The sequence below is a fragment of the Temnothorax curvispinosus genome, unplaced genomic scaffold (genome assembly GCF_003070985.1).
Source record: "Temnothorax curvispinosus isolate PA1 unplaced genomic scaffold, ASM307098v1 QBEX01013599.1, whole genome shotgun sequence".
In the NCBI taxonomy this organism is placed as follows: domain Eukaryota; kingdom Metazoa; phylum Arthropoda; class Insecta; order Hymenoptera; family Formicidae; genus Temnothorax; species Temnothorax curvispinosus.
Genome location: NW_020223379.1, coordinates 60,754 through 82,173, shown reverse-complemented (window position 1 = coordinate 82,173; position 21,420 = coordinate 60,754). Strand labels below are relative to the sequence as shown.

Sequence of the window (21,420 nt, the reverse complement as noted above, 5' to 3'; positions counted from 1 at the left end):
CTCTCTCTCTCTCTCTCTCTCTCTTTCTCTCTCTCTGCCGCAACCATGTTCGTTGTAACACGACATGACAAGGGTCTACGTCGCGTCTTCAGTGCTCGTCAAACAATCGATCGACCGACTTTGCTCTTTTTTCGCGCTCCCAATGATTCGCGCGTAGTTCCCTCGTGGAGGCTCCGAGGCACACGTGACGCGGTGCACGCGTAAAGGCGTAAATATAGGTAGTAAGTACGCTGGAGTAGGTACTGGAGCGAGTAACACATGCCGGCGCGAGCGCCATATCCTGTGGGTTCGGTCGGGTTTCCTACATGTAAATGTGTTTGTATTCGTGTTTTACTATAGCGTACGCCGCGCGTTACGTCGTTGCGTGTGTTCTCCTGTAACTCCGTCTTTTTGTGTACGTGTTTTGTGTGTACGTGTATGTTTCGTGTGGGGAGGATGCCCGGATACTCCGGTTGTGCTCCGTCGAGTATTCCTAACATTCGTTAATTCATTCGCGCTCGATCGGGGAATAACGAGCATTCACCGAGAGCGGCAGCAGGGCAGTCCTCTTGGCCGATTTATTTGTGGTTGAAAGAGAACGGTGATGGGCCTGTCAACGCGCTTCGGTGGAAATGTACGTTCTGCCACTTGTTGTCCCTCTTGTGCCACACGCGGCTCTCCTCGCTCTGTTGGGTATGCGCTACGCCTTGTCTGTGGATCAAATCGAAGGAAATGTTCACACGTTACTACACGTTATATAACTACGAAACGTATTACGTATTACGTATCGATGTATTACGAATCATATATTTTGTGAAGCATAACTATCATCTTCAGCACGGAAAAAATCAAAATTATAGGATAACACGTACAAAAACGGAACCACGTCGGAACAATTGTCGAAACTGAGAGGGCAGAATATATTTTTTCTCCCTTAAATATTAACTCAAGAGTTTTAATCCTTCGAGACCACATAGGGTGGCATGGCGGCCACCCCGACAAAAATTCAGAGCCCGATATTTTTAAGATAAGCTTTATATAATCAATGTCCCTCCACCCAGGATCCCTAGTTGGGTCCCTCTCTCGAAGATCCGTGCAGTAGAATGGTTTTAAGCCAGTTATGCTTGGTAAACATTTGGAAATTATTACAGGGGAGGTGACCACCCAGGTGTGACCTCGGTGTATATTTCTTATCGCGACCAAAAATTACAATATTTTTGTTTATCGAGCACATTTCGGGTTCTGGATATATATTTTTAAACAACACTCTTAAGATATTTCATGAATTTTTACGTGCATTAATTGGAATTATATACTTTGAATCCGTCTGGGTGGCGACCACCCCAGTGTAGCCGGGGCGTATTAAAAAAAGAGATGTAGCCTCGGAGGGTTAAACAAGAATGAATTAAAAACTATCATTTATAAGAGAGACCAACACATAATACAAAGGCAAATATAGACAAATTATGGACTTTCTTTATCTCTTTGGCCGCGTATAGATCACGCTAACTATCTTCTATCTTTTCATTTTTGTAATATTTACTCACTTGTCCATGTATTGCGTCAGCCTGACATACGCGATGCAAGCGGCATCCTCGCCGAGCAGATGGACATGGGGATTCAGGATCGTCGTATTGACAGCCTTACAGTTTTTCCCCAGAACTGCTTAGAGTATTATACGAGAAACAAAGTAAAAAGTTACTCGAAGACTGTGATATTTATTAACGCGCGATGTAAAAGCTGTTTACAATGTCAAAATATTGCAAAAAAAAAGAACAGAAGAATAAGAGAGAGAAAAAAGAGAGAAAGGGAGCAGAGGGGAAGAAGGGAGAGAGAGAGAGAGAGAGAGAGAGAGAGAGAGAAAAACCAATTATTACCGTCTGTGGTGAGTACCGCGGAAAATGAGGAAAAATAGGAAAAATACCGACAAATCAAAATTGTATAGAAAATTCTACGTTACACAGAGCCAAGCAAGCTTTCCGCTACGTGAGAATTTTTTGTAATTTCTCATGCAAAATCTTTTGATTTATTCATTATAATTTAATTCTATTCATTTTTATAAAATCTAAATTTCCATCACAGAATCAAAGTATAAGAAAATTTGTAAACCCCCAAAAAACTCATTTCACAAAAATATATTTTCTCGTTATCAATTTTTTATGCAGCATTTTGGCATGTGTAATTCTTTATTACTTGGGGTGTGTTTTAACTATAATGATAAATATTCTAAGAATTGATAATCTCCTTTAATTAATCTTCAAAATCCTAACTTTTCAGATTTTACAGTTGTAAAAAAAATGACAAAATTTCAAAAAGCTTAATCTGCTTTATACTTTATATTATCTGATTCAAAGTTTATTAATTTTATAATAATTTTATATTTTATTACGCATCAGATATACAAAAGTATTTCTTATCTATAAATTTATGTCTATATAAAAAATTAAATTTCTATATAAATTTCACAAGTGCGAAACGTTCTGAAAAAATAACGTCTCTGACCCAAATAACGTATATGTCTTTAAAGAATCTTCAGCAATCTACAATTTCGTATGCAAAAGACGTGCCTCCATCCAGAATAGTCCAGTTAATCAGTATATTAAAGGTAAATGCAGCAAGAAGCTGGATTAATGATAATTTAGACAATTTTGCGACGACAAGCACGCATGCACCGATCGGCCGATCGTCCGTTTAGATTTAAAGAATGTTGCGAGCAGAATGATATTAATATTAAGGCTACACTTGTATTTGGAGCAACTTTCATCGTTGCAAATCGGATAATTTCATGCAATAACAAAAATAATAAAAGGTAAAAAAGCAATTACGAGTCGAAATATTTTATAAAGAATTATTTTATAATATCCAACTAGCTACGAATATTGTGCATACTCGTACATTGTACTTTTATCAAACGATAAAGTAGTAAATTTGTAAGCGGATACTCTGCTTTCTAAAAATAAATCCATCGGAATATGACGATGGACGTATGAAACATGCACAAAATATAATATTTATTGACGATTCTTTCATAAACAAACTACAAAGTAGCCAAAAATAAACGACAAAATGGCGGTAAGCAGCCAACATTTCATCTACATTCGCCGGCGAGCTTCGTTTTGCGAAGCGACAACCTTCTAACGCCAAAAGGGTAAGAGAATATTTCTCGCAAAAGTTGCTATAATCTCGAAAGTTACTTTCCTAAAATTTATACAGCATGCGTGATATCACATTATCGGCTAAACGATCGGCTAATTCACAAACGTAAAACGTAAAACTTGAAACTTAGCGTTGTATTAATCGTGTGCTGCCAAAATACGCTGCTACTAAATACACATTGAACGACAAACGCGAAGAATAACGATGATGCAAACGAGTCGTAATTACCATTATCAAAGTAAAATTTGTGGAAATCCATTCCCTCGACTAAATTACCTAGAGCCTCCGGCTCGAACGCGGTCAGATGTGGATCACAGATTTTCCTGGAAACACGAAAAGAGATTATAGTATGTTGGATTATAATAATTATATAATGATATTTTTGTTTTTATCATAACATTTTTTAATAGTACGTTCTTTGGAATAAATCAATAAAATGAAAAACCGTTCCGTTGAAAAAACCAATAAATCTCTCAATCTACAGTATTTGTGCAAGAAGGAAAAGAGGGGAAAAAAGCGAATAATTGCGCGCGAAAAATTGTTTAACGATCAGTTTATTTAAAAAATTTTTTTAAAAAAAACCTTTGAAAAGGCAGAAAAAATTTAATGTCACCCAAAAATACGGCAGCAGAGAGCATGATTTATACCAAATTGTTGAGCAAAAAGTATATATATGTGTAGTGCTGATAATGGAATTTGTGTCAAGTGAAAGCACATATAAATATTCTACATATTTATTCTCTCTTTCTCTCTCTCTTTCAGCTGGCAGTTCTGCTCTTAAAAATGTAACTGCGATGATAATTTCTGCACAGTTGTCGAATATCTCGCAATCAAATGTTTTTCGTTTTTAAATACGATTAGAAATTAGCGAGTTTGTTTGCAAGCCTGATAACTTTTCACTTGTTGCACACCTTCAACATACTCGTCGAATTTGCATTCGTTCAGTAATCCTTTTAATCAACTTTCACATATATATTATCGGGAAAATCGGCTAATGTTTCTACCAAATTAATCATCAATTCCCACTCAATTTTAAGTGATACATGCTGATCAAATGCAAATACAGTAATAGTGGTTAACAAATATGAATGTGTGTGTATGACAAAATATTTTAAAATATTGATATCCACGTAAAAAAAGCTTCATCGAATAATCAAGTTTTTTTCAACAAAAACTTAATATTGAACATTTCGAATCTTTCTACTTCTTCCAACATTTCCTTTTATTCGAGTATCCTTTAAATAATCTGAAATAAATTTTGCCTGGTTGATGTCAGGAAAAATCTATATACGTATCGTAAACTTGATCAGCAATTTTCTATAGCAGCCATATAGAGTAGAGAACGGCTTTTTGAGATTCTTTTAATAAACAAATATATATATGTATATATCACGTTACTTACGTGTATGCCTCGAAATCTCCGGTGTTGATGCTCTCGATCAACTGCTCGGTCATCTTGATGATTTCCTGTCGGCGTGCTGGAATCGTCAATAGATCAATGAGTCAATTGGTCCGTGTCGAGGCGACCGGCACGCCTGTTGGGCTTACCGATACATTTTACGGCGCAAACACAGTCGCATGCACTTAAACTTTTCGTCAACTTTTCTAAAGTCCTACACCATTGCGCGGTTGTGCTCCCGGTTGTGTACAGGAACGATGAGCCACACTCGCGCAAATAATTAGCTTCCCGTACCTATACGCGAATCGGATTTTCATCAAAGAGCAAATCACCGTATCAGCCTAATCGAGTCGATCAACAGTTTGGAAAATTTCAGTCGCCAATTGGAGCAATGGGATCTCGAAAGAGATGAGCATTTGACTCTCGATTTGATACTCGACTTTGATGCTATAGATAAAAAAATGTCTAAATAGTAGCAACATTAAAGCTGTTATACAATTAAATACGAATAATTTCATCAAATATCGAATATATACATACTCGTATGTCAAAGAGACTCGCGGAAAATTATCTATATTATTGTATAATTAATCGATTATAATAAACCGTTATATAAGATGAATGATACATAAAATGTACGGAAAATAAGAAATAAGATAGTTTGCCTTAACACCCGTGCGCGCACGCGATAGTTTACTAATAATATTAAAATAAAAATACAAGACACTCTCTCGTATTGTTCTGCGAGGCCGATCTGATGAAGAGAGACTCGTCTGATACAAACGAGCCCTATCGCGTCTAATTCGACAACGGTCGTTTCGTGTCGGTTGAGCGGCTCAGCGACTGAAATCCAAGAGAGTAACTCGAATTGCCAAATTGGCGATTGGCAGCGCACAGCGCGTGTCTCGCCAATGGCCTTACCCAACAGGCTCATTCATGAAGCTGTCACTTCATTTACTCAATTGGCGCATCCATCTATACCACAACACCTCACGCGGCGAACCTTCTGACTTTTCGATCGCATTCGTGTTCTCCTCATAGAGATGTTTCATAAGTAAATTGTCTCAATTATTTCGTTACGAACGAACGGCCGGTCGTTGGATTAGCGATTAGACGAAAAAAGATCACTGGACATTTCCTTGTTATTACGATTTCTTTGGTATTGTATTCCGTTCAAATTATCTCTCCTTCTTATAAAAACTTTCGTACATTATGGACGTCTAAATTAAAGATATAGTATAGCCTTTGAATCGCCTACGAATAGATTAATATTTAACTGTACCGTTTAATCTAACGACCGCGGTGAGTTCGTCGATGTTACTTACGTCATAGACCAGCAATTATGTGCACGAAAATTGTGATCATTCCTTAGATGCCGCTTCAACAGTCGAAGCAAAGTTCCACGGGAAGACTTGGAAACCGTCCGGAGATCGCGGCGTATATTATTTCGATTATTTCGCGTCTTTGACCATCAGATTATATTTCGTATTTCGTCTTTTATCTTTTCGTATGTGTGTGTGTGTGTGTGCGCGAGATTTTATCTATTATTAGATAATTAGAATTAGATCCATTAATTTCCCATTGATTTACAACATGTCTCGAGAGATAAATTCAAGACCTCACATCCGATTAAGTCCTTTTTGAAACTAGCATATATAGCCAAATTATAAACTATAAGCTAGAAGCTATGAGTTGAATGGCTTGTTTAAATGACCACAAGACGGATTTGAGAATAACGATTAAATTTCGAGGAGCTTGATTCCTAAAGGCAACGTCTTGCCAGATTACTTGCGTACGAAATAAACGCGATCGCACCAAAATAACGGTACGAGAGGTGTCACAGTAAAAAATTATATATCGTAATCAGTCGTAACGGAAACAGTTGAAAAAAGTCACTTTGGCGATGAATTGTTGTACTACTTTTCTAGGATTTCTAGGATACCACTACCACCATCGCACAACCGCCAGTTTTACTACAATACGTTACGTGTCCTCTTTCTCTACCCTAACTATAATTAAACTTTACCGCATCTCCGATATTTTATTACGAAGCTAACGATCCCGGTCTCCGATCGATCTGTCTCCGGGATATAATATCATCTATCATCGCGCGCGTATTACGCATAACGTACTCTCTCCTTCCGCTCAGCTCTATACATTTTACTATTACGCGGCAGCAATTGTCATTTGATACTCGGTAAGCCACTCGATAAGCCATAAAGCGTAGTTATGAGATTATAAGGTTCGCTCACGACAGAAATGTTTCAAGCAATCAGCAATTTTTTCAATATCGCTGTTCTTGACGTAATAAAAATAATGTATGCGATCGGATCGCATCTAAGTGATCGATCGGAATTAGGATCAAGTTTTTCTTCGTATATATATATATATATATATATCTCTCTCTCTCGCAACAGCAGTTGCATCGCGTTACATACGTTAATAAATTATTACCGCTTTCGTAGTCTTTCTTTCGTCAAAACTATAAGAGCTATAAAAAATATAGCTATAAATTATATTATATGAATTACGATACACGATCATATTTCGGCCAAAATATTCGGTTGTATTTTGGTATTGCGAACCGTGGGAACTACGACATTGTGTAACGAAATCAGCAACGCTTCTAGAGAGAAAGAGAAAGAGGAGAGAGAGAGAGAGAGAGAGAGAAAGAGGGAGAAACACATTGCGTTAAAGAAGAACTGAAGTGCTTTACAAGAATTTAACAGGAGATAAGTAATTCCTGTAATTATTAATTATATTAAAAATAGTATATGAAGAAACTCGTAAAAAAATTAAGTCCAATTCGGCCTTGTACAATTAGCTCTTTTTCTGGCAATATGCTTCCTTTGGCAAATTTTTAAATAACCTAAATAAAACTAACGAGTCCAAGAGAGTACAAGTATATATACTTTCTCCATTCGTTCCGACTTATTTTTCCTTGGTCGATTTGTCGCTTATGTACGACGTAATTTCGCACATTACCTGAGCACTGAGAGTTGGTTGAAAGCTGGCTGCAGGTCTTGATAGGACACACGATTCTTATGTCTACAAGCAATATATATATATCCCTTTCGTATTAAAAAATAGATAAGACGGATATAATTTTCAAGGCAATACTCAAGCTGCTGTACAAACATGAAGAGGATTAAGCTTCGTCCATGTCAAACTGTTTTATAAGTTTTAAGTGTCCGTTTCTGCGAATAACACGCACAGAATTATATGGTAATCCATTTTATATCGCACTTGAATCTATTCCAGTCGTTTATATCGAAGATTAAAATAATAAAGATAAATAATGAATAACACCTAACGGCATGTAATCACGAAATGTTCATGATGGAAGCTTAGCATTCATGGAAGTACAATTAGCATATAACATCTCTCGATTTTTAATTCCATCGAAATATATATAAGGACTGGCTTAATCCTCACGTATGATATCGTCTGAAAGGATTAACCGTCTCCCCCGAAAGTTCTTATCATAATCCATTTTTTCTTCATCTTTCTTCTGGTTTGCCATTTCCGTCGTCCAATCGTGTTTGCAATATTGCATTAGATTTTGCTTAGATATTATCGCTGCCCGATGTTACAGCACTGTTCTTTTCATAGTACATACATGGGGCACTATGTATAAACGCTATAAATAAACGCAGACATGCTTTCCATATTTATCGTTTTTTATCATTTTTCAGTTTAGATGCAACATGACACAAAGATTAGAATGGATCCTCCTGCCCCCTCCATTATGACGATCACCATGCTTCAAGTTAAACGCAATCGGTATGCGTGCACGCAAACGCAAATTATATAAAGGACAATTGCGAGACGTTTCAAGTTGCCGTAGCGTAGATCAGCAAGAGGCTTCGATCGTAACGCTAATACACGCCTAGAATCTTAACCACGTTACCGCGGCTCGTGGATTTAGATCCGATTAGGTATTAACTACAATTTAGCTCCAGCAAACGCTGGAGCATCAGGTCAGCCAATTTCCAATTTGCTATACATATACATATACGTGTATTACGTGTTTATATGGTGTATTTATATGGCTTATCAGGCCACCATTACTTCAGATTTAAAATAGTCTATTGCCAAAAAACGTACCTACGAATGCCACATTTTTCAGTTATCAAAGCAATCGCATATTTAGAAAATAAATTTATTTTACGTGAAAGATATCATGAAATGTATATTTATTCAACAGTAAATGAAAAAAGCCGATTAAAATTATTTTTCAAAAGTAATGATGTGAATATCGAATCTCATTGTGATGTAAATCAATCTTATATTCCAAAATTTTATTTATGTAATATATAATAAATAAAATAAGAAACAATCTGCGTAACGTATTAATTATATAGAAATTGATCGTCGCGCGGTGACCGAATCAGGAATCAGGTAGGTAACGTAAACGCAGACGTATGCGCAGACGTCTCGGTCTGATCAGTCGGTTACTTACTCCTTGCTTGCGATGCATGGAGTCAGCGTTATGTTGAATGTACGATATGATGGATGGGATGAAGCGTAATCAAGGGAATTCGATCCATTCATTAATATGATGAATAGAAGTCTGGAATATATCGTAATATCGATTAGATATCCACCAGATTAAATCTACACACTTAAAAATTGTGAAAATTGTAAAAATCACCCAAAAAATAAGTATAAAAATATCAATTAATTTATTAATTTTAGTTATTTTTTCATTTTTCCGTTAGGATTTCCGCTGGGACTTTTTAGTTAGAGAGACGTCTGTTTCTCTTAATTGGTGCATTATTAATTGATGAATTACGATTGTTTCTTATAAAACCTCATATGCAACAAAATCGAAGTACTGGAAAAAGATGAAATTCCTATGTAAAAAAAAAGTTGCTTTTTAAACTAGTCGATAAATGCGATAGCAAGATATTTTATTTGTAAAAGTCGATTTTTATATCTCCCAAAAAATTATCATCTCGTTAGACATAAAAGGTTTCATAAAAAACAACTACATATTCCATTAATTAAAAAAACAATATTACTGTTATATTTTTTCTGTTTATTTAAACACGTCACTTTGCCAAATTCTCTAATATTTTAAGACAATCTAATCTTAAAACTTCGTTTACGGTACGATTTAAGTATTTTTCTCTTTTACTTTTTTTAGTGTTCCCGTAAAAATATTTAAAGGAAACACGAGGCGGCCCACGCGAGTTTCACAGCAAACCGCAAGATGTGGGGCTCCAGCATGGTGGTTGCTGCGTGGTTCTCTCCCTCGCGTTTACCCCGAGTTTACGGGCGTCGACGGTTCTCTTACCGTCTTCGGGATCCTCGTCGAGGATGCTGCCCATCCGGGACACGTGTCGGCCGGCATCACTCATCCGTTGTGCCTCCCGTTCTGCATTTTTTTTTTGCGGGGTAGGTGCATGCAGGCGCACACAAGACGCGCGATCACGAGGCGGTACGCGAAACACACAGTGCAGCATGCAGAAACACACAGAGACACAAACAGAAACAAACTGGTAACACAACGCCGATCGTGAACAATAATCTCGCGGAAGAGAAGTGCCGATAACTCGAAAGCTTCGTGAATACAAAATTTCTTCATATTTGAAGAAATTTCGGTCAGTTGGCGATGCCAAAGTATATCGAATATACATGGAACTTAAAAGACTTAAGAAAGAATGATGTTTAAATAAAGATATATATCTATAATAAATAAAGAGAATTTTGGATAAATCGAACGCGATACCCAGATCCTCGCGTATCAATTGTTCTTTGAAATTTTATTGCTTTGGGTTACGTTGTATGGGAATATCAATGTTCGTGGGATTTGGATCACCAATTCCATTTCCTAAATTTGCCTCCCCTGTTCATATAATGCACGGTATTCGAAAATACTGCAATGGTTGCGAGCGTTTGTCTGCATTCGAAACGTTAATCTCATCGTCATCGAGCGCGCTATTTAAGTATCAACGCGCATGACAATCGCATTTAATAATGTCAATTGTCTGCTTCGCACAAGCGGCAGTTACTTGACATAATGCCGGTCAAGGTGACATCCCAGGAGTAGTAATATCCCAGAAAACGGAGAAGCTTCTCCGTCGGATTGAATCGAGCTTGCGAGGTATCGGCTCAACGACAACCGGGATAAGTCGCAATTGCGAGTAAAAGGGATAGAGGGTGGAAAAGATAAATTTATGCGCGTTGAGGGTGCTTGGAAATCTTCCCGATACGCTCGGATTGCATCTTTATGTTTTTGTTTCTTCTTCGTTTTACCGGTGCGTGCGATATAGCGAAGAAACGCGGATAAAGCCCGAGTTTCATCCGATAAAAAAAATAAACTTACCGCACGGCATTGAATTTACTATTATCGTTGATATCTTCCGTTTAACATTCGTGTCCAATAAGGAACCATTACGAAAATAGAAAACAAGTGCAATTACAATTTTCAGACAAGCGCAATTGCAATTCTCTAATTGCATCTCCTAACATACATATATGTATAGCGCGAGATTTTATTAAGTTTAAAAATGATTTCAGAAGCAAACAGATTAGGGGGGGGGGGGGGACGAAAAATACCAGAGAACATTGACAAAAATGATTTCCGAGCACATGCAATTTCACTCGTCAATTAATTTTCGCTTATATCAATCGCATCAAATGTATTTGTTGTTCATATTTATTTACTGTAACGTTGTTACAGCAGTCATCGCGTCGATCGTAAATTGAACTCAATGTCCAAACAGGCTGGTAGTTGTAATTAATCCCATTATTTTTGCACATTCATTTCGTTTTATTCGCAGACGCAGAGAAAACGTAATCGACACGTTTCCCATAAAGTCATAAATCACATAAGGAACATTAATGCCGATTATTTATAGACGACGCGAATGAACGTGTGGTTTTCGGATAATACTTCTGTTTAGCCGTGTCTCGTAAATATTCTACGTGACCGTATTCCCCGGCATTTCGTTAAACGTTATCTTATTGCCATTTATAGCACACGTGCAAACACTGCAAACAGTTTTGCCGCGAGGCGAACAATATCGCCAAGAGATAAGAATGTAATCGAAGAGCTTAACAAGAAGAAGCAACTAATCGTCAATGATCGATCAAGCGACCTTGCAAACTTGAATAAGAATTGATAAGGGAATTCGAGTGACCAACACTAAAAATAGACGGAAAATGTATGCTATGATAATTTGACGGATAAAGTCAACTGCGCGATACATAATATGTAACTCTAATGACGGTCAAGAACAACCGATTGAATTCTATAATAGCATGCAGTGGCGATCGACAATTATTATCGAATTACAGGATCGTTTCCACCCTCTAGGAAGAAGGAAAGAGTCTTAATTGTAAGACGGAAGGGAACGTGCCAAGTTATCGTGCTACAAACCGGTGGACGAGGAATCCTGGCGTCGCCATGCTATTGACTCGTTGCTGCCATTCGCTTGGTGGCTGACATTGGCTGGCGACGAAGGCGATGCGCCGACCTGGCTGTTCTGGCTGTTGTTGCTACCGTTGCTGCTACCGCATCCTGCGCTGCCAGCTAGTCATGCAATCAACCAACCAAACACGAGCTAGTGTCAACGTCAAAGAAGCTTTTGCATGTCGCGTCGTGTCGTGTCGTGTCGTGTCTGATCCCGTTGCATCGCGTCCGACCGCTCTCTAGACCGGCGGGCGATGCTCTCTAGATCGGCTCAAACTGTGCTCCCCGTCTTTCGCAAATTCTCCCCTTTCTAAGATTTATATTTTGTACAACGACTACAAAGACTAATGGAGAAAAATCACAATAAACAGGATATCTTAAAATTAGTCGCGTGCATAATATTATTTTATTTATATACATGTTAAAATTGTGGATTGATGAAAACGTTCATGATTGCTTCAAGATCTTCTTGAATAAATTTTTAAGTCAATTTTAAGTTAACCAAGTTATACCTGTTGTCCAGAAAATTTATTACTTTACACATAATAACTTACATAATAATTGGAAAAAAACAGACGAAAAGAGACAAATTTTTATAATTTATAATAAACATTGTGAAACTTAATTACCAAATGTTAGACGCGTAACAGCATTTTAATGACCTATATATATGAGACAATTTATGTCGAGAATTCACGACGACGAATAATAATAATGATTTTCGCCTTACATGTCGAATATTACATTAATAAATAAAATATACTTCCAATAATATGTACGAATAAAAAATTCTATTGCAAATATATAGCAGTTGGCTACAAAAAAAATTTTATTCGACAAATTTATTGCATCAAACGTGTTGATATTAATTTTTTTTCCCCCATGTCGATTATGTCGTTTATGTCTCGTATGTATATATATGTCGTTGCTGTTCGTCTGTTTCTACTTGTCCATCAAACTCATTCCACTTGCAGAATTCAACGGGAACGAATGTGACCGACGAGATGGTGTAAAACGCGATCGATCATCGCGTCGTCTATTCCCGACGCTCGAATCCGTAAATAATAAAGATCTGATGAAAGAGCAGCAGAGCGAGGGAGTCGTCGAGCGATATATCGCCGGAAGAACGAGACGGCAAACGCGAATCAGTGTATTTTATATAACTTGTAACCGTCCAAGTCCTGTCCGACGAAGAGGGATGAAATTTGGAAAAAGTAAAGGAAAATCACCGATCGAACGATCGTCCGCGGTCAATCGATTACTCACAGAATGAATCGATTATTTGTCAGACAATACTGTCTACGTATGTAAATATGTCGAGCAGAGCCCAAAGAGTGAAGAGAAAAGCTCGCTTGTCTCTCGTTTTTGTCGTACCTCTCACGGAAGGATCGTCGGCTGAGGACCTTATCTAAAGTTTAAAAAAAAAATCATCGAATGCGTGTATGAATGTGCAACGTGAATGTATGACAAACGCGAGAAAAACGGACAAGCTGTCGGGTAAAACTAAAGAGCGTGAGAAAGCATGAACGCTAAAAGAAAAGTAGTGCAAGTAAAGCGAGGAACGTATTGTAACGAATCTCGCAAAAGTATATATTATATATCTAATTAAAAAAAAGAAAAACTTGTTTATAATAAATTTCAAATCATGCTGCGCCTCTCTAAAGCAGAAATGGCTAGACCGATTTCTGCCTCGTCCGCGTATTATCAGGGATTATTGCTACGCGTCGGGTATGTACTACATGTATATATACGTGTGTCTATACTGTCTATATGTGCTCTCTACGAAGAATCTCGATAAAGCGTGGAAGCAGAAATGGGTCATCCGACTTGGGTAACCTTACCGATTTGTTGATCAAACCGCCGTTAATTGCGTTTTAGTATCTCCTTCCTGTGTACAAATGTGCCTACATCTTATCCTGCGACATGAGTAGAGAAAGAGAGAAAGAAATAGAGAAAGGGAAAAGGAATGAAGAAAGAGGGGGGAGAGAGAGAGACTGCGACATTATGCGACAATTGTTCTACGGAACGAGTCCATGGAATCTTTTTTCGTAAAGCACAAGACAATTTAAAAGTTGGGCTTCTGTTATTCAAAAAGTTGAAAAACTCGAGCAAACCGCGATCAATAACGCACATTTTGCATCGCTTTGATTCGTATACGATGTTATATCATTTGTAGCTAACATATCCATATTAAGCGTTCATATTTTCGATTTATCTCCAATCTTAACGCAAGCTCATATTTATCATACTTCTTTTATTTTCCTTTCTCTCCATTCAGATTACAACATAGCAGGTGATTCCTGAATATTGATCTATAATCTATAAACATAAATTATTGAGAAAAATTCCGAAAAATTTTTGTTGAAAAAAGTTCTACGTTGTAAAATGACCCCTGAACACGACAAAGAAATGTTTACACAAATGTTAGGCTATCACAACTATCTTATCTTTATGGTTACGATTTGATAAATGCGATTAAAAAAATATATAGCAAATTTAATTCGATATAGCGATTTGCATTCGACTCGTCACCTCTCCTTCTCAAGCACACCATTCTCTCAGATCATCATTTCACACGCGATATCGAGAGATCGAATTTGAAAAGTATCTCATGTACATACAACGAGAGAATATTTTGTTTCGCAGTCAATTTTAGAGAACAATCAATTTTAAAAGTTTTGCATCCGGAAGATCGGATTTATCAGCAAACGATTCTTTTGGCTACACTGTTCTCGTAATGCGATTTAAGCAAAATTTCACTATCTATTAAATGGATAGACTCGAAATCTGTAAGTAGGATGAGATCCAAAGATACCAAGAGAAATATTTTGTCTTTAAATTCATTTAAAGTGACTTTAAAGTGGAAAAAAAATAATAATAATTTAGATTCTATGCAAATCTATTTTTCTTGAAGTTTAAATATACAATCGGCATAAATTTTTATCTTGGGAATAATTTAAAACAATTCCCTAAGATCATAGGGCCACAAATAGGATTGAAAATTAAGTATTGATGACTCGGTTTACCTTAAATTCCACCACTATTGAGTCTAAATTCTTTTACCTTGGGCCCCTTGTAGAAGAACCGCGGCAATTCCGAGGGGGTTGCCCATATTCTGAATCTGGGCCTGCATCTGGGCCTGAGCCTGGGCCTGGGTCTGAGTCTGAGTCTGAGTCTGGGTCTGAGTCTGGTTCGGGACCTGTTTGTTCACCACGGTTGTGGCCGCACTGACCGCCCTGGAGAACGCGGACATTGTCGAGGGACTGCTCGGAGGTGTACCTTGGGACGAGCCAAGAGTTTTTGTTTCGGAGGGGGATTTCTTTTCGAGAGGTGTAGCGCACCAATCAGCAACAACACGGGTGAAAAACGGAAATGGTCACAAAGCACAAAAGGCAAGAAGCAAATTCTGCGAGGCGACTGTTGTCACGACGCGATCTACGACTTTTTTGACTTTTACGCCGCAATATCAAAAATGATACGCGAAGAGATACAGAGGAAACATACGAAGAGAGAGAAAGAGAGAGCAAACCTTGAGCATCGATCAATTATTACGAAGGGCGCGTTCAAAACAATGCAAAGTCGCGAAGCCACACCTCGCTAATTGGATCGGGTCGGGGACATAAAGTTATTATCGAGCTAATTTATGTTAATTGTAAACGGGTTTAGCATTATCGAGCAATATCAGCCTGACAAATATCTTGATAAACATACACTAGAATTAGTTTTTAGGAAGAAGAAATATTCCTTCAAGACTAGACAGAGCACAGAATCGGTAAAATGAGAAAATTTTTATGTTAGTAGAAGAATTAGAGTTGAAGAAATTTGTTCAAAGAACAAAAAAAGAAAATTTAATTTATTAAATGATCGGGATCAATGTTTGTCATAGAATATAGATTATGGGAAAAGAAAAAGTAAGAGAGAGAAGTCAACGGCGTAAATTATTTGCGTATAGCAATGGCCTTGTATAAGTGAAACGAGAATGTGATCTCGTGTAAATTTTCGCTCGTGCGTCTTAGACAAAGTTTATTTGTCTTGAAATAGAATTCTAGAAGCGCGCTCATATATATATATATATAATCATGATCCAATTGCACGTAGCGTTTAACCGCAACGAAAGTTTCTTTTGCACATTGACATTGTTCTGGATTAATATAGCAGTTCGCGATTGATAGATCAGCAACGATCGGTATACAAAACACTCTAGATTCACTTCTCGCATACTTGATCTGCCAATTTAGCCATTTTCAGAGTAGACCTATTTTTTATTCTGTACTTGTTGAAGAATCGATAATTCAGGATTTAAGTTTGAAGATAAGCGTAAATTTATTTTCAAGAGGACTTTGACAAAAGTTTAATTCATGAGCGCGCGCGAAGGTATTTGAAGTTAAATCCAAATCGATTTATTTGTTTTCTACCAAAAAGAGATCAATGTGTGTGTGTGTGTGTCTGTAATAAAATAAAGTATTTGATATTCGTTGTAAGATAAATAAAGAAGCGTTGCAGAAGTGGCCATTTATTAAATTATTCCAGAACAAATTCTTGAAGAAAAAGCGTTTACGTCGAGAATTTTTACTACCGATTATCTGGTATTAAGCAAACAAACACCATCAACACGAAGGCAAAGTATAATTGTATGAGACGGATACAAATATACATATATACATATACGTAACAAAATTACAGCGAAATGTAATGCAGAACCGAAATCTCCAGAGACTCACCGTAATTCTCCGTGTACTTAGACGAGCTAGGTATGGTATTAGCCGACATCGTTATAATGTTGAATGTAGAAAGTTTTCACTAAATCACCCGCGGAGGGCACAAGACGTTATATCATAATAACGGCATAATATCAAATGCACAAAAATTAACTTTTGCGAGAAGACGAAAGTAAATCCCTCTCGTAACATTGGCAAATATTTGCGAAATTGCCGGCACAATAAAACCCAAAATCGAGAGGCAAATTTTTGTCGAGCGCGACTTAATTCACTTGCGAGGTGAGTCGGACGTACGACGACGTCTTGAACCGCTGCCCCGATCTATTTTCAAGTAATGCCAAGCGGCCAGGTATTTTTGTTGACAGTACGTTTCAAGCGCGCGCGAGGCGGAGTGGAGCCGCGATGCTTTCCGCAGGGACAGTCGATTTGATAAAAAAAAAAAAAAGAAAAACAATGTTTATTCGTGTACACTGTCAATGAAAACTTGTCAAAATTTCTGTCGAGTTCGTTAAAAATACAAAAGCGAAATTTCAAAAGTTCCTCATATTACGCAAGAAACAATGCGAAAAAGATCACATAACGCAGTGTAAATTCTGAAATGCGGAGAAATCAAGACACGTATATGTATATTCTGAAAATAATATCTGCGCCGATAACAAACCGTCCGTATACTTTTTCTTATATTATTGATCCAGATGAGACGTGTAAAATATTATTGTGCACAATAAGATAAAATGAGATGTTTAATTATCGTTGCAGAATTCTAAGGATCGAATCCAGCTTTGTTTCAACTGCGTGATTAATTTTACTTAAGTTTAAACCATCTGCGCCTGAGCTTACATCTGACAATGAGAGTAAGCTCTCCATGTTACTTACAATTAGTTGGAATTATAAATGGAGTTAATTATAACTTTCGAGTTAATTATCACTGTAGTGCTGCCTTCGTGCCGCTTTTATTATGACATAGTTATAACTGATTTGGCGTCAACGACTTCATTATACACATTTACATGCCCGACTGTGCAGAATCGATCATTATCGTCGATATTAGCTGGCCATTTTATCATCACTAGCTTTTATTTCAGTTAGTTACCTTAATTTAATTCCACAATTGCGAAATGATAAATATCAACGACACAACTTGATTACTCGCTTTGATCGTAGATAAGATTCTTAAGAAAAAAAAAACCAACCCAAATTCAAGTATGCGTGATCTGTATAATCACATAGATGTAAGAATAATTAAAGCTAAAAATGTTACGTTTTTTATTTTATTTCTCCGTACAAAATCAAAGACCCTTCCTTTTTTAAGTTTTACGATATTTACATCATTTCGTATACATATATGTAAAATATCAATTTGAAAAATTATTATGTTTTTACATGAGCATAATCACTTTCACGTTTCTATATATTAGTCAATACATTGATCATACGAGATGATGTAATTATTATAGTAAGTAGAAATGAGGAGAATTAGTAGTCGTATTAGTAACGGGGTAATGGAGTAAATTAATAGCCGCGTCATCGGCGCCGGCGTCACGGTCCAATTAAGCACAGACGTCTAAATACAGTGATTCAAAGGATATGTCGCGTCGTTTCGACACAATGCAATTCGTGGGATTCGACGATCAGTTTGATTAATGTCAATCACAATGATTCACCACCAGACATAATCTCTAGCTCCACTCGCATTAGCTGTATGAGATGCAGTTTCGCTGCCGTGAAGCATATCAAAAGAGGGCTCAGGAGGATCCTCAGTTTGGACTACGGGGTATTAATTTTAAATCGATTAGAAGGGAACCCATGTACATAAGAGGAAAAAAAAAGAATGATAGGAAGAAAGAGAATTATCCGGAGTTATCCGGAATGTTAGTCGACGAGACGAAAGGAGACGGTAAATCCGCGCCAATACAATTTCGCAGAAGCGGCAACAGAAAGGGTGCAAAAGCTCGGGCATGAAACTGGACACGAAGCCTCTCGTGAAATCGGCCCTCTCCCAACCATGATGATACTTGCGGATCATCCTTCCTCCGCCAATATCTCGCGGGTAATTGTAGATATCGGATTGAGATAAATGCGTTACATGCATCGTGGTCGATTTCTTAAACTGAAACTGATCGTTTTTACGGACGCGAAGAAATAACGATTAACGACCTTTCATAAATTCCTCTTTATCAAAAGGGTCCTCTTTATACGATATTGCGCGCATCGAAAAATCGCGAGAGATCCATTCGATTTAAGGAGGTACGACTGTTTTATTTATATATATATATATATGATATAATTTTGTTTTCACGATTAAATAGCGTAAAGGTAGTCTCAGAAATGATTCATAAACAACATGTTATCATGTTATCGTTGGGACAGAAAAAGCAATTAAAAGCAGTAAAATCGCAATTTTGTCCCATTTTTATACTTGATATTGCTTAAATAAATCATTTAAAAATTGAAAATAAATTTAAAAACCGCGATGGCAAATCGTTTTGCAATTTCACACACGGTAAGATTATACACATTCCAAGACTACACAAAAATTTCAAATCAATAAGTTGGATTTGACCTGATAGTTATACCTCCTTAAGCCGCTGTGAGATCTTCGGTATATAATCGCGTTAATCACTGACGCGTGATCTTTGTCAGAATTCAAGCAAGCGATCATGTAAATTGTCATGTATCTAACAATAAGTTTTATCTGCAGCAAGCTCGATATAAATATACACACGGCAAATGGCATATTTATTATGAATCACCTTTTTGATTTTAAAGAATAATGTATATAGATTTTATATTAAAATAAATTAAAAATTCTGTTACACACATCGTGCACAGAATATTCGTTTCAAATATAATATTAACATGTTACAAATAATCAACTTCCTCAATGAGTAATTTAGTTTCATTATTTAATAAATAATTTCAGCTAAAATTACTAATGTAATAAAGAACTGATTTTATGTTTATTTGCACACAATGTAAAATACCACGCAGAACACAAATCGCTATGTCCAAATTTTGCTTGTTGCGACGTCATGATATTGCAAGCTGCATAACCGCACGATATCGCCGTAATCATTAGTTGTCGGCAGGTAGTTCTTAACACTAATTGCCGCAACAACGGTTAAATAGCTTTAAGTCAGATTAAAAGTATTCCTTAATATTTTGTATAAAAAAATAATTCACGTAAAACAAGAACAGCCCATCTCTCTGCAAAAGATAATTTTCGTTTCGCGTACTTTGGACTTTATCGGTTATTATTCTGAAACACGTCAACTCACAACTGCGACAACGTAGGATTATCTTTCCACATGTTCGCTTGGACAAAGTGCCATATGGGTTTAATAATTCCCGAAATATATCACGGGAATACGAATTTTATCTAGAAAAAAAGTCCTCGATGCGTGATAATATACCGATTGCGATTGTCCCGATAAAAACACGAAAAAATTCATAAACATTATATAGACAAGAATATTATGAGACAAATAAGATAAAAATTATAATGTTAATTGTTATATATAGAATGGTGCATTAGTGAATTACGTGTCTTTTACAATTATGTAATCGCACATTTTTAAATTTTCGTCAAGTGGCTCATATATCTAGCCTTTCCTTCACGTCAGTGGATAACAGTTAAGTTTAATCAGGATACTTTCTGTTTAATTAAACGTTGAAAGCTCGGATGGGAGAGGCCAATACAATCGCGCGACGTTTACAAAGTAATGCACAATAGAAAAAAAAAATATATATATATACATATGTTGTGATAAAAAAAGTTGAAACATCAAAACGTTTCTCAGTCTCGAGAGTTGGGATTACCTTCGGGTTCTTTGGCAATGACCGTGCTGCTCCGGTCGACACCGCCCTTCTTATCCTCTGTACAACATACACACATACATCACGTATACAATATACGAATATACAAAAAGTATATATCATTACATAACGCTTAAGATATTTATATGGAATATCGATAAAGTCACGTCGCATAGTGAAAAGCTAGGCTTATTTTCCACGATTTATCTAAATACTGATATACATAAATCGACAATATCGCTTCCTCATCAAAAGAAATACGTTGAACGAAAAGAATACATTGCAGAAAAGTGAAGCCCAAAAACAAATTGTTAGAAAAATTTTATTATTAACATCACAGAAGTAAACCACTTCTTTTTCAATTAGCATACCACACTTGAAAATAAATTTTTCAGAGCGAGAATGCTAAGAGAGAAAGAAAGAATATATTTAATAACCAATATTAATGAATTATATTAATAAAAATATTCGGCGATCAAAGTTACGAGGAAATAAATTAAATCAATCAATCATCACCATATAAATAAATATAAGATATGCAGACAGTGATAGATAATATATATCATAGATTTAGAAGCGATATGCAAAGATTTGCTTCATTTTTCCGCGGTGTATTCACCTTATGGCAAACGAGGGTCTTCTTTGATAATTGTACTAATTAAACTTGGATTTTTATGTAGCAGCAAATGGCCGAGTTCCACGATATTGATATTCATTTTTCATTATGTCATTTTATATGTATACATATATACATATATACAATCTATATATATATAAAACGACAATTAAGAAATGTTAAATATCGCACAATAACTTTATTTATATATATTATAAGATAAACATTCGCTGTAGAATGATATCAAAAATAAATCTTGTATTGTCGACTATAAAATCGCCATATAAATATTGATTTTCTTTGATAAAAGATCGAA

At 36.4% G+C, this 21,420-nt stretch overlaps 1 protein-coding gene across 1 annotated transcript in view; it reads right to left on the bottom strand.

The window, feature by feature from the left end:
• Window positions 1–13: 13 nt before the first annotated feature.
• LOC112463733 (calcium/calmodulin-dependent protein kinase type II alpha chain) overlaps window positions 14–21,420 on the bottom strand; it is a gene marked incomplete at its 5' end in the record, with an annotated part of 76,028 nt that continues 54,621 nt past the window's right edge. Inside the window, 7 exons of the mRNA XM_025030261.1 lie at window positions 14–690; window positions 1,527–1,641; window positions 3,364–3,458; window positions 4,538–4,613; window positions 11,922–12,074; window positions 15,018–15,233; window positions 20,492–20,548. Of these exons, the coding sequence (XP_024886029.1) occupies window positions 558–690; window positions 1,527–1,641; window positions 3,364–3,458; window positions 4,538–4,613; window positions 11,922–12,074; window positions 15,018–15,233; window positions 20,492–20,548 (845 nt within the window). The remainder of the gene's footprint in view (window positions 691–1,526; window positions 1,642–3,363; window positions 3,459–4,537; window positions 4,614–11,921; window positions 12,075–15,017; window positions 15,234–20,491; window positions 20,549–21,420) is intronic.